This window comes from Poecilia reticulata, chromosome 2, assembly GCF_904066995.2.
Source record: "Poecilia reticulata chromosome 2, P_reticulata-male-v2, whole genome shotgun sequence".
In the NCBI taxonomy this organism is placed as follows: Eukaryota; Metazoa; Chordata; class Actinopteri; order Cyprinodontiformes; family Poeciliidae; genus Poecilia; species Poecilia reticulata.
Genome location: NC_088831.1, coordinates 28,326,579 through 28,340,775, shown reverse-complemented (window position 1 = coordinate 28,340,775; position 14,197 = coordinate 28,326,579). Strand labels below are relative to the sequence as shown.

General features: G+C 39.1%; 1 protein-coding gene across 1 annotated transcript; it reads right to left on the bottom strand.

Annotated features, from left to right (window-relative positions):
* Window positions 1-4,054: 4,054 nt before the first annotated feature.
* On the bottom strand, window positions 4,055-13,943 carry slc5a3b (solute carrier family 5 member 3b). The gene is made up of 2 exons (XM_008400965.3): window positions 13,690-13,943; window positions 4,055-7,869 (listed from the first exon to the last, which is right to left on the bottom strand). The coding sequence occupies exon 2, from the start codon at window positions 7,603-7,605 to the stop codon at window positions 5,485-5,487; it is 2,121 nt and encodes a 706-aa protein (XP_008399187.1). The 5' UTR covers window positions 7,606-7,869; window positions 13,690-13,943; the 3' UTR covers window positions 4,055-5,484.
* Window positions 13,944-14,197: the final 254 nt, after the last annotated feature.

Genomic DNA, 14,197 nt, shown 5'->3' with positions numbered 1-14,197 from the left:
TTATTTGTGTGCAGCTGTCTCAGTTTTTGCATCCGTTACAGAGAACCTTAAAAAGAGTATTAAACTTCTCATGTTTTCTCACATTAAATCCACTGATTGCACTATACTGGGGTTTTACTTTAGAAACAAAATAGGTAGAGTTATGATGAGAAAGTTTAATGGATAAATTGTGTTTTTAAAAAACTGAGAAGTGTGAAGTGCATTTTCATTTTTCTGACTTTACTCTAAAATGTCTAAATAAAACCCTTCTGAAGCCACCACTTAGTTCATCTATGTGTACGTTCTATGAAGGCCTCAGAGGTTTGCTAAAAAATCAGCGAACAAATCACATCTTGAAGACAAAGGAGCATAGGTCACAGATATAGTTGTGAGTACATTAAGCAGAGTTAAGTTATAAAACTACACATAAAGCTATGATCATCTTATGAAGCACAGTTTCAAACCTACTATGACTAAACTGAAAGCATTAGAAAGGAGAGCTTTGCTTGGAGAGCAGTGACGAGTCCTCCAGTCTTTCTGGAGAAGCAGCAGATATCCACCTCAGGTAAGGCAATGTTCAGGACCGGTGGGTTTTTGGTCGAAGTAAATCTAACAGCTCTCAGAAGGAGAACAGTAATGTTAAGACAAGGATAATGTCTAACATCACAGTTAGACTCCAGTGGGGAATTTGTGGCAAGACTTTTAAAATTGCTAAAGAAGTTTGAAGATTTTGCCACGTACAAAGATTTGAAAAACATCTTTTATTTTTTCCTTAAGTTTCACAGAGATGCACTAATAAAACACACTGAAAATGTCAAAATGTGAAATGTGCTTTAAGTTAACACATTTGGAAGACGTTCTATCTGCAGGGACTCTGACATAACTTTAAAGACTCACTTCAAAGAGTAACACTAAAACAAATGGAAAGATAAAGGCCGAAAAGGTCACGACAACCTCGTAGTGCTTGATAAAAAAAAAAAACACTGTAGATTTATAATTTTATTTTATAATATATCTTGCCTAACTACTTCTATCTAAGTGTTTGTGTCAGACTGTTTCTTTCTCTGTCTGAAATAGACAATGAACAAAGCATGGCCCAAATGCCGGTACTTTTCCACAAGGACAATATCATTAGTTTCCTCTTGGGCAAGAGGCTGGGAATGAGACTAGCGGGGGTTAGTGGAGGAGTAAGCAAAATGCATCCGAAATCTTGAGCGATACATTGAGCAAAAAGAAATCATATGAACTTAAAACTCATGCTGGTTGTTAATCCTTCTGGAAGTCATGCAAAATATCAGTGATGCTTTGGATACCTGAATTAAAATTTGCAAACAACAGCTTTTTTGGAAAATCTCGCAAAAAGTTGTCCACAACTACAGGATGTTAGTTTGATGTCTGTGCCACTAAGAACCGTTAGAGATGGCACAAACCTTTATCAGAGTTCAAGTATATTTTTTTATACTAACATGTCTATTGATCAGCAAGTACCAAACAATATTTACAGATTTACAGTGAACAGTATTGATACCTTTTGAACTTTTTAGTATTTCATTCTTTTATTGGAAGTCAATGTGATAGAGTGACTTAACGTAGAACAGTAGTGGGAAGTAGAAGAAAATTTATACATTTACAGCTGGAAGTGTCTCTGCCATCTTTGTACATACATATGGCCATTTTTGTTCATCCTGCAATCATCTCTTATCATCCCAATATGTTTTGACATGGAAAAGGTTCTGTCATAATGGAAATGGAGCTTTTGCAAGCATCAGTTTTCCCACAGATTATCAGACGATTGTCACTGGTCCTGAAGCATTGAAGCAGCCCTGGATTATCACTCCACCAGCACCAAATCTGGCTGTTAGTTTAACACCAAGTTTAATGGGAATGCCCTCTAAAAAGTTCAACTTCTGTCTCACAGAATATTTTCTCAAATATCTTGGGAACCATCAAGTTTTAAATTGGCAAATGTGAAACAGCCTTTGTGTCGTGTTTAGTCAGCTGTGGTTTCACCTTTGAACTCTACCATGGACATCGTTTTTGCCCAATCTGTTTCTTATTGTTGAATCACAAATACTGACCTAATTGAGGTTAATGAGGTCTGCAGAACATGTTCTGGGTTTCTTTTGTGTATGACATGATGAGTTGTCAATGAGCTTTTGTAAGCCAATCACTCTTGCGAAGGTTCACCACTGTTCCATGTTTCCTCCATATGTGGATAGCGGCTTTTGTCCAGGTTCACTGGATTCTCAAAACCTTATAAATACATTTTAACCTCAGTGTAAAAGATGTTAAAAATGACTCTGATCTTGTTTATTCTGTGAGTTCTACAAATCTGGAAACGATGTCTTGCTTTTTAATATCGGCTTGCCTACTTCCTGCTGTCAGACAGGTTCTGTTAGTGTGACTTCTTGATAAACACATCTAGCTGTAGAAATTGAACTGAGATCTCCAGAAAAGGTGATCAATCACAATTAGGTCACGTAACCTCTGGTGGTCACAAATGGTGATGTTGGCCTAGATCAACTTTTGATGCAAAAAAAATAAAAAATAACATGTAAAAACAGTTTTTATTTTCTCAGTTTACCTTTGACGGACATTAAATTTGTCTGATAAATTAATGACAATGACTATTTAAATATTATGATTACTAAAAACTATATTTTTATCCCATTGTTTGTCCTTTATCCTGCAATTACTTATTTGTTTCACTGCAGAGATGCCTGCCAGGTACACAGTCCTGCACACAGAGGCAAGTTAAGGGCATTCTTGGAAATGTTTAGCTAATCATTGGCAATGTTGCATTATTTCTCTAAATAACAAGCAGATTTTGTTGTATTTTCAATGACAAGAGAAATATTTTTATTCATTTCATCAATTATAAGTGTGACACCTGCTCATAATCAACCAGAATGTGGTTTTGTCTGCACCCCCTCTCTCCCATCATGCCACATTTCGTTTGTTACTATGGTAAGTCACAGCTTATCAGTGATGAGTCACAGACTAAATAGGCACTCAGATCATGGCCTCCAAATATCATCCTCTGAATCAAAGGGGAATCAACAGTGGGGATCCGATCTCTTTGTATAATATAGTCCCTTAGTCAACGCATTACCCAACAATCTTTATTGGATTGCTTTATTTAGGATTCAGTGTCATAGTTTTAATCCAATTCATGCAGAAAACTGACAACAGATTAACTATTTACTACTATGTTGTATTTCTAATTTAAATCCAGATGGAAAGTTGCATTCATGTGAGATTTGGTCAGTATAAAGGAAAACTGCAGAACGTGAAGCCTTATAACTACTGATGTTGGGATTTTGATTTGTTGAATCTTTGGTAAAGAAGCTTGGGATAACCCAGTTCCCATCAGATTCAAAGCGGATTAATTGCTCTTTGCTGAGGTTTATGTAATCCTAGTCAATAAGATCACATCTCTCTATCCATATGAAGTTCAGAAAGGAGTGATGTGACTGATGATTTAGTTACAGTCCTGAATCTTTACGTCATACATTCTCTACAAGAAGATGGTTAAGGTTTGGATATCTAACTAATGTGGTTATGACGTGATGGTAAATAATTTAAGATGAAATGCAGTAAGGACAATAAAGAAGATGGAAGTAATCTGATCTGAATTTAAACAGCTTAATTTTTTTAATTCTTTCTTTTTTGATATTATGCAATAATTATTAATATTAATGCACATGCAAACAGAAACACAAATGAGTTATATTGACAACATTTTAAAAGTAAAACATTGATTACATGTAATACAATGCATTTGTATTTTTAATTCTCAGCTAATACTGCTATTATTATTAAACTGCAATTGCATATGTAGTGCAAATTATCCATAAAGTTGTGTTTATGCGGATGAATGCCATTTGAAAGAACACAATTATCCAAGGATGCTTAATATAATTCAATAGTACAATGCAACAATGTCAGCTACTTTGGGTTGTTTCACATTATGAATATAATAAACAGAAAACCTGAATTTCTGTTAGCTGTTAAAACAACTTTTACTCGGGTAATGTGCTTATTTCAGAAAATAAAGAATGAAAACACACCTTCCTTCTGGTCTCCACAGAAACTTTATTTACAGTCTCTAGAATAAAAATAACAATGTATATTCTCTCAAAAAGGACAGAAAAAACTTTTAAAGCTTTTTCCGATACAGCAATCATCTCAACATGTCTTGACATGAAAAAGGGTTTGCCTGTGCCATTCACTAACATTTTGCATTCAGGGTTGGGAAACACTTGATTCAAATATTCCTTTAAATCTTCATATCTTTTGGAGTTGTGACTCAATTACCACAATCCAGAAGATCAGCAGATTGGAAAGAAAAATTTAAATGACGTCAGAAGTAAGCTGTGCCAACAAAATGCTAACCCTGACATAAATGTTATTTAAGTTTTGCAACATCAGTCTCAATTTATGCCACCAAAAAAAACTGCATTAAAAAGCTGGTTGAGTCAAGACTTTAAAAATACTTTTTATTTTTGTGCTCTTAGTAAATTTTATTATTTTTTCCCCCACTTATGCATTGCACAATAAGACACATTTGGTAGGAGATTCATAGAAAATGCACTTAAAAACACAAACAATATTTAAAAACAGACAGTGGACACACAATAAACAGTTTAGTATGAAAGCAATTTGAACAAAATGAGCCCTAAAAAATTTGCAAAAGACTTTATATGTCTAATGTCAAACACAACAAGACATCAAATAAAAACTGATACTTTCTGTTACAATAAAATAGCAAAAACAAAATCACAAAAATAATGTAGTGTAAAACACAATGTGTATAAAGTAGTAGAAAGAGCAATAATGCTCCAAATATAACTGAAATTTGGTCAGAAGTGACTAAATTAACTATACCATGTCTATTTTTGACTATAACAAAAAAATGAAAATGTATGCTTCTTTCTGACACCGATCAGCAGAAAAACATGGATACATTTCTTAATTCCAACTCTATAAAGTGGTTCTAAATGCAACATATTAAGTAAGTCAAATCAATAGTTTCAATTATCACTATTAAAAATATATTTGTTTTAAATAAGCAGCATTTGCAATTTTCGTTAAGTACCTCTTGTTGTTTTCTCTTGCACCCCTTCTAAAGAGTTCATAAATATTTCAACCCATCCTCAAATGCAACAAAAACATATATAGTAAGGCAAATATTAAATTCACTTATAGAACAACTCTGAAAGTCCCAGTAGACATTTTAAATACAAGATTAACAATAGGATTCAAAGTCACAGAAGTACGATGTGTTTTGCTTTTCTTTTTCACGTGAAGCTTTACTCATTTAAAAATGATAAGCTTAAATGCCTGTTAGTGAGCTACAAAAAATAACTGTAAATATTACAGACAAAATTTATAATCCGTGAAAAAAATTTTTTTACCCCTGTAACAGCCCAAAAATACCTTGCATATCTTATATCTTACATATTCCAAAAAAAAATTATCTAAACAGTTCTGTACAGCGTCCAACTAGAGTGAGAAGTACACAAACATGAATATGCCCACAGAGCAGACCATGAATAGGGCCAGGTTGAGAAAGAGTTTAACTCTGGGGGATTCGTACAGCATCGCGGCAGTCACCTTCTCATCTTCCTGCAAGACTTTCTGCGGGGCACCATGTGGTTCTTCTTTGTACCCACAGAAACAGTCAATAAAGCGCATGCACAGGCCTTTTTCTCCTTGCTCTGGTCTGACCATATCCATCTGGCTGAAAGCAGGCTGCTCAGCAGGGGTGGAGGCAGGGGACGTTTCCGTGCTGGGAGTAGCTGGATCATGGTCTGTGGACGGGACCAGAAGCTTGATCTCAGCTCCGTCTAGACACCTCTCCATCTTGACATCTGCAGGAATGTCTTTATAGTAGACTTCACTGCCGTTGCATTGGTTATTCTCTCTGAGACCGTACTTTTCAGTTCTGTCCTTCGGGGGAACCTTTTCCAGCTTGCGGAGCCCCCAGAATGTGGTTGTGCGCACCCGTTCATCATCCGGTGCAGAGGTACAAAGACTGACCACCACAGCAACCAACCCTGAAATCCAGAAGAGTAAAGCCGCAAAGTACATGTAGTGAATGTGGATGATGAAGAAGGGTCTGTTGTCTGGCTGGTCACAGCGAGGCTGGCGGTAAAAGAAGGCCAGGATCAGCCGTATGGTACCGAGCACAAAACCCGTCATGCCTCCCCAGAAGGCACCCATCTCGTTACACCTCTTCCAGAACACACCGAGCAGGAAAAGGGCAGCTATTGGTGGGGTGAGATAGCCAGCAACTTCCTGAATGTATATGTATGTCTGTCCACCTTGCATCTCAATGATTACAGGAACCCAAGCGATGCTGATTACCACCATGACCACAACAAACATGCGGCCTACAATCAGCAGCTCGCGTTGCGAAGCTGTCTTCCGGAGAGACTGGTAGATGTCCAGGGTGAAGATAGTGCTTGCGCTGTTGAAGATTGAGTCAAGGTCACTCATCAAAGCAGCAATCATAACAGCCATCATAAGACCCCTCAGTCCCACCGGCATCACTGCCATCACCAGGCGTGGGTAAGCGATGTTCGAGCACCCAGCCTGGGAACCGCACACGGCCATGCAGTGCTCTGGCCCGATGCAGATGATCTCATCTGCAAATAAGATGCGGGAGATCATTCCTGGAATGACCATCACGAACATAGGCAGGATCTTGAGAAATCCAGCCATGAGTGTTGAGCACTTAGCGTGAGCAATGTTCTTAGCAGCTAAGACTCTCTGCACGATGACCTGGTCTGCACACCAGTACCAAATGGATGCAGGGGTTTGCCCCAGAATGAAACCTGGCCAAGGAATATCCTCATCTAGAGGGCCACGAAGGATGCGCAGTGAGTTTGGCTTTGGTTCAATGTGACAAGATGGTGAATATGTGTAATTTCCAGCAGCCGTTATTGCGGTGACATTTGGAATGGCTTGCATATACTTAGTTCTGACCCCTTCTAGTCCACCAACTTTGATTAGGCTCATGATGGTTAAGGTCAGGGCTCCACCAATCATCAGCACTGCCTGAAGAGTATCTGTGTAGAGCACTGCAACCAGTCCACCAGTGATGGTGAGCAGAGCAGTCATACTGATGAGCAGAAGAATTGAAAGATAAAGGTTCCACCCCAAGGACTCCTGAATAAAGAGAGCGCCGGCATACAGGTCCACAGAGAGTTTGGTGAAGATGTAGAGCAGCACAGACAGGCAGGCGAAGTAAACCTTCAGCCTGTTCCCACCGAAACGTTTCGACAGGTACGCTGGCATGGTGTAAACTCCAGAGTAGATGTAGACAGGGATAAACACCCAGCCGAGCAGCTGCAGAAGAAGGATTGCATTGAATTCCCAGGCTCCTACAGCAAAGCCGCTTGCTGCACCCGACCCAGCCAGACCTATGAAGTGTTCGCTGCCAATGTTGCTGACAAAGAGGGACGCCCCTATTACTACCCAGTTCATGGAGCGTCCAGCGAGGAAGTAGCCACTCACGGTGCTGCGATTGGCCTTCCACATGGCCAAAAGCCCGATGGCCAGCACCAGGACAAAATACAGTGCGACCACTGAAATGTCCGCTGCTTCCATCCTGGCATGCATTTTTACAAATTAATTCCTTTAAAGCTTAAAAAGAAGCAAATGTCCAAGTGTTCTTAGAGTTATAAGTGTGATTTATTTTAAAAAATAGCAGAAATATTTTTTTTTTTATTTTGCTGCTTTGGTTTTCAGTCAAAACAAAAGCTGGGGACTGATCCACTGCCAGGTCAAAAAAGCTTAACGAGGTAGTCTGTCGGCTCAGGGTTTGTTGGCGGCTGAGCAGGGCGTTGTAGGTCACCAGTTTAGAAAAGCCAAGATTAAATACTCCTGTAAGACAGAAAGAGAAACACATCATTAGTATTATGACTTTTACTTGGAAAAAACACTGAACACAAACATGTTAGAACTCACAACAGGAGAAACATTGAGTAATGTGTACTGACACCAAATTCAAGGTCACAGCAAAACGTATATTAAAAATGACTAGGAAAATAAATAGTGAAATGTCAAACATAAAAAAAACAAGACTTGCACCTTCTGTGAACTGGGATTTGCTTCTGTTGTATTTTTCTAGTGCCACCCGGACTACTAACCCGGGATTTACCTTTCCCAAGATTTTCTTCCTAATCTGTTCAAATACAACTAACCTTGAGCCATGCTAGAGCTGAAATATTATGTAAGCCAAGTCAAGAAAGCTCAAAACGCCGCTGGCAACAGCTAGACAGTTCCTACACACCCTAATATGAGGCCATGTTGGTGTCCTCTAAAGTGTCATGCAACTCCTTATTGGATTAAGAACATGCCTACGCTTAGAAAATCCCACAGATACACAACAAATACATTATTTTAATTAGATCTAGAACATCTAATTATTTTTGTACCTTTATTTTTGGACAGCTCCTCCAAATGCCTCTTTTTAAATAAACATGCCTCCATCAGTGACAATCTTTATTCAGACTTCACTGAAATAAAGATTGTCACTACAAGACTCAGTACCAAAAATTATCTTTTACAGTAATATTCAAATTACTATCAACAAATCTTATTAATATCACCATCAGTTACAGAAATTGAGTCATCTGATTTCTTATATGAATTTCAGTTGGTCTTAGCTGTCTCTAGAGATAAACGCCACTCATTGGGATGTACCATTAAAATAATCAGGGGTGTACATTCTTGTGGTTGTGGCGAGCGTTTACCAGTGCAGCATTTTCTACAACATTGTGTGACTGAGACTGTGAACAACTTTCTGCACATTTTTCAAGACACTGCTGCACACCAATGTTAGCTCCCTACATGTATTCTCACAATACAGGCCCGGTGGAATGGGCGGGCACAGAGTCAGCTTCCTTGGACTGGAAGCTGTTTCCTCAGAGTGGCAAACTGTTATTTCTATAACATATAGGAAGGAGCTTCCGCATTTCCCATATCTGTGCCGTCTGTCCAGGGGCGGATCTACTGGGGTGGTATGGGATGGCAGTTGCCACCCCAAATGAGAGCCTTGCCACCCCTGTTGCCACTCCAGCTGGCGACTATGAATTCAATGAATAGTTATGGGAAATCGGACATTAAGCGCACGAATCTCTTTTGTCCGACAACATTGAATGCAACACAATGTAACCTGACACCTACTGCTGAGTAGCGCGAAGTGCGAGAGAAGGACCGAGCGCGAGGCAGCAGCATTAATATGGATGGATATAAATTACTGGACTGGACATTACGTGACTTATCGTGCGCCACACCTGCGCCATTGCTGTCCATTGAGTCAACATTAGGGGTGGTCAGGAAATTACCACAGTCACGCAAAGAATCTGAAAATGGACGCAATATTTAGTGGTTTATTCAACCCTATGAATTAGATAACAAGGGCTTCAGATTTAACAGGTGAGGAAAAAGTTTTAACTTAAAGAAAACATTGAACAAGTGAGCAGTGGGTCAGGTATTCTAGCCTAACTGTTGCTAGCCTTCTATTGACTTTGATAACCTTAACATGTGCTGCGCAGTTCGGTGTGTTTTGGTTCGGTTAGCACTAAAACAGGTCAACCCGCACACCAAGTCATCAGTAGAGCAGGTGTTTAAATCAACCACCGCTGTGCTCAGGCGAAAACTTATTAATAATGACAATATAGGCATCAAGCCTGACAGCATAATGTAACAGACTGAATGTTGTGTTTTGGTGTTTTTGCTACTTTTTTGTGTGGGAAATGTTTGTTTTTTGGTGTTGATTCCCCTGATCGGTAATCTCTACTCCATCTGCTCGTTGAGCTGTTGTCTGTCGGTTGCCATGACAACGGGTCCGTGTTAAGCCAACACAGAGCGAGAAAAGACAGAATAGAAGTGGTGTTTGGTTCTTCACCTGTTTATCAGCTTTATTATGGCGCGCTGTCTGCAGCCGCTGCAATTCCTAAAAGTTAAACAAGCGACAAAAACTGAACTAATCATCAAACTACAGCTCCTACAGCATATTTAAAATAAAACAATTGACCAATATAAGATAAATTTGCCCCTTCTTGCATCTTGACAGAACTAACAGAAACAAAATTGTTTATAGATTTGTATCACAGAGAATTTATTAAACATCAGTATCTGATAACAAATGATGGCGCTACAAATATTTTTGTGACAGGTTTCTGCTTGTCCTGCATTGGGATAAAATGGTTTTCTGGACATAACTCAATGAATCACATAGTGACTAATAGGCGCTGTCTAATCCAATACATATCAATTAGGAGGAGTATGAAAGACATAAAAAATAATTAACTATACTATATTAAGAAAATATATTTAATCCACAGTACTACATGAAGCTCATTTTGAAGCAATGCTAGTTAAAAACAATATTTTGCAACAAGTAAATCAAGTAAATTAAATCCAATGTTAGGTCTGTGTAAGCTAAACATGACAATGAGACGTTTTATTTATACTGGCATATGCTGCCACCCCTGAAAAAATCCCTGCCCCCCTCTTGCCACCCCATGAATATTTTTCTAGATCCGCCCCTGCCTCTGTCCCTTTTTTCAGCAGTTAAAACTGTTTAATCCGTTGTTAACATTTCGTAACCTGTTTTTCCGAGCCGCCTTCAAACCCAACATGAACGCTGAGACGCTCGCGCTGGGTTTACACCTGTGCGGCAGCGACGGAGACCTGCTGCTGCTGTGCAGAGCTACGGAGGTGTATTAGAATCATGGCAGCAAACCAGCAAAACGCAAAAACCTTTGCATAGTTTTCCCCCAAACTAACCTACTGAGTTGAGTAAAGCTGTTGGAAACAGGTAATGTTAGCCAAAAGATGACTAGCTAATAACAATACAGCACCTTAAGCTTGTTAACAAGTAGCCTGCAGGCTACCGATGTTGTTTATGTTCAGCTACGTAGATTCATTTTGCCCCCCAAAACCGGGGCTGTCACAATATTCTTCAGAGCATCTCAGTGTCAATTTGTTACCTCAGCTACAACATAACAAACAACAGTCCTGGGGAATATAGTGACGGGATCTAAAAAAAGTTGCTGAACCGCTATTAGGATTATGCATTATTGTGTATTTATAGGATTTATAGGGAAATGTTGCAATGGATTGGTTTTTCTTATGTTGATTTTCTTATGTTTTTTTTAAATCATGATGCATTGCTTCTTAAGATCTTACAGCCTAGTGCATGTTGTCAGACAGGTTCCATTTGTGTGTGACCAATGAATTGATTGTTCTTCATGTTTTATATACATTTGTGTTCAAACTAATGTATTACAGAATTAGCATCTCAAATTGTAGTACATTACCTGCTTTATGATTACAGTGAATGTTGTTTAGATATCAAGAGATGTGCAGCTCGATGCTCAGATTCTGCAAAAGGTGACATATCTTACCCCGGGTTTTTATTTCTTCACTCTCCAGTAGGACTTAAAGAATTGCATAAGTAGTACTTTGACATATAAATCTCAGACTTATTTGCTTCAAACGGGACAAAAATGAATCCAAACGCGATTTTTGTGGAGGATTTCCATGAATGGCTGTAGCTAATGCTCTTAAACTGACCATCCACTCAACAGAGATGCCAGGTCTAAATTTCTCCTGTAGGGTGAATATTTGGCAAACAATACATATTCAGACAGACAATCAGATGGATCAAATAAAAATCCAGAGTCAACAAAAAGGAAAACATTTGGGGGAAGTTTGAGCATATTTCCTATCCTCACAAACACTTGAATGTTTGGCCTCTCCTGAGGTTTCACCCTGCCATACATAGCAGAAAATAACCCCCACGCTTTCTTTTTCACAACCATGCTCTATGCAAAAGCATCTCTCTCAATAAAAGAAGTCTTTGTTTTCAGTTTTATTAAGTCACCAACAAGGCCTTTTTCTCCATGTGGTTGCCATAAACTTCCTAGGAGACCCTGGCTCAGAAACACTGGGACATTTTTCAGTAAATACATTTTTTATTTTTGATTTGCAAAGTTACATAATACGGGATTAAAACATAATCACTATTTTTCCCAATGCTGCCAGGACCGACTCACTCAGCCCCAGTGCCAGAGTAACAGTTCTATGCATGTGCTAGCTCACATTTTATTGAAACCGTTCTTGTTGAATTATTTTAAGAATTAAATAATAGTTAACCTGCACGGAGAAAGAATCAAGCTTTTAACTTAATTTAGTATAACGAGTTGGTCCAGAAGTCTGAAGATAACCACTAGTGTAAGAGGAGTCAAGTCTAAAAATAACTTCAAATACACAAAACATCATCACAGTTTATCCAAACAATATTTAAATGGTTGTCATGTTTGGTTTAGGTGGTTATTTCTAAAGAAGCAGATGATTATTTGCACACATGTGCACAGAATAAAGCATGTAAAGAGCTTTCAGTCAGAATTACTAACATAAGTAAGGCAGCATAAAGAGAAATAAAAAATTATTTCACAACTGTATTGCATCATTTTAAACTGATATTGGACAATCGCTCTGTTCAGAAACCCTTTATCTAACATTCTAAATATGTTTCACAAAGAAAGATCATTGATAGAAAATGAACTGATTCTGTTTGGATTATGGGACAAGTCTTTGCAAGCCAGCCTATCTATGATGGTGCCAAAAAATGTCTGGCCTCGCAGACCCATGCTACCTTGAAAAAGGTTAAAAAAAGAACACACCCATACGACGGAAAGGTGCACAGGCACACAATTTAAAAAAAAAATGCATTAAACTCCAGAGTTAATCCAAAATGCAAAAGCGTTTTATTTGCAGTTACATTAAATAACTCCACTGGTGTTATACGATGCATTTAAAGGGTCTCAACTTAGCTTGAAAGATGGCATTGACATTGTCAGGTGGCACAGAGACACGACAAGGCTGCGTCATAAAACAGGTATAACAACAAACCACAGGTGCAACTCGTCTGCTCTTCCTCCTCCTGTCAGTTTAAATCCCAGGCTAACAATTACCTTCCAGTTGTGTTTGAATTTCTGTCTTCAAAAGCCTAAACAAAACGCAGCAGAACACCGAACGGCTAAATTGTACAACCTAAGTCATTTGGTTACTATCAGCCCGTGATACAATTTAATCCCATTGAAACAGCTTATGGAGAGCATGAACCGGGGTGTGATGCTGTTTGTTTAGTCACAGGTGAGACTCTATAACTCCTCTAGAGCCTTGGAGCAAAAATAAAACGAGACGCAAGAGTGTCGCTATGACACGAACAATGGGGCTTTAATTGACGTCCAGATGCGGATGACAGCCGCAGACTGCCCCATGAATACAAAGAGGAGGCGACACCAGTGCACGAGCAGACACGGATCCACCTATCAGGTGGCAAGAAAATTCTAGAAAAGCCGCTCATTCATTCGCGTGAAAATGCCGCGCATCCTAACATTACAGCTGTCATTCATAACCACTCCGGCATAGCTGGGACATTTGCCTGCGCTCGCAAAGCCGAATTATGGCGCTAAGCGGGTCTTTTCTTTAAGATAACGAATGCTTTCATACACTGACGTCAGCATTGGGATGTTGTCGTACGAGGTTTACTAAAAAACAATCGCTGATAAAAGAGAGAGAGAGAGAGCGCGTCATTTATTGGAAACACACCCCTAGCGGGTTAATAGTGATATTCAGTCGGTACATTTTAAATGGGATCAACTTAAAGACGTGGATTACACTCACCGGTTGTGCTGCAACAAATATCACTCAGTAGACGCGCTTCAACACGCCACTCCACGCCCCTTGAAGTCGATGAACAGGAAGAAGAATATACTCCGTCCGCCCAGGGAGAGAGGTTGTTTTCTCGTAGTGTGTAGATACGGCCCGGATAAGTCGGCTTTCCCCGCTGAAGAAAAGAGTTCCGCTTCAACTGTGATGCTCCGTCAGACAACGATAACCTATCAGCGTCGTACTCCTTATAGGAACCAATACAAATCCACGCCCCACACGTGGACCCGTGACGTATTAAAGGGATGCACCAAAAGTGCCTAGAAGTTGTTTCAGCTAATTACCGGTATTATCCCACATGCTTATAAATTGATAGAACCAGGCCAGGTGCGTTTTATTTGGGTCTTATCCCATATCTGGTCACTTGTGTCTTTAAAATGAACGTCACTTGCATTTGCTGTCTTGTGGAAATATTCTGTAATTCCTTGTCAATGCACAGAATTGTCCAACTTTTTATTGGCCT

Coding starts and splice junctions, on each gene's coding strand:
- slc5a3b (XM_008400965.3), bottom strand. CDS start 7,605: ATGCATGCCAGGATGGAAGCAGCGGACATTTCAGTGGTCGCACTGTAT.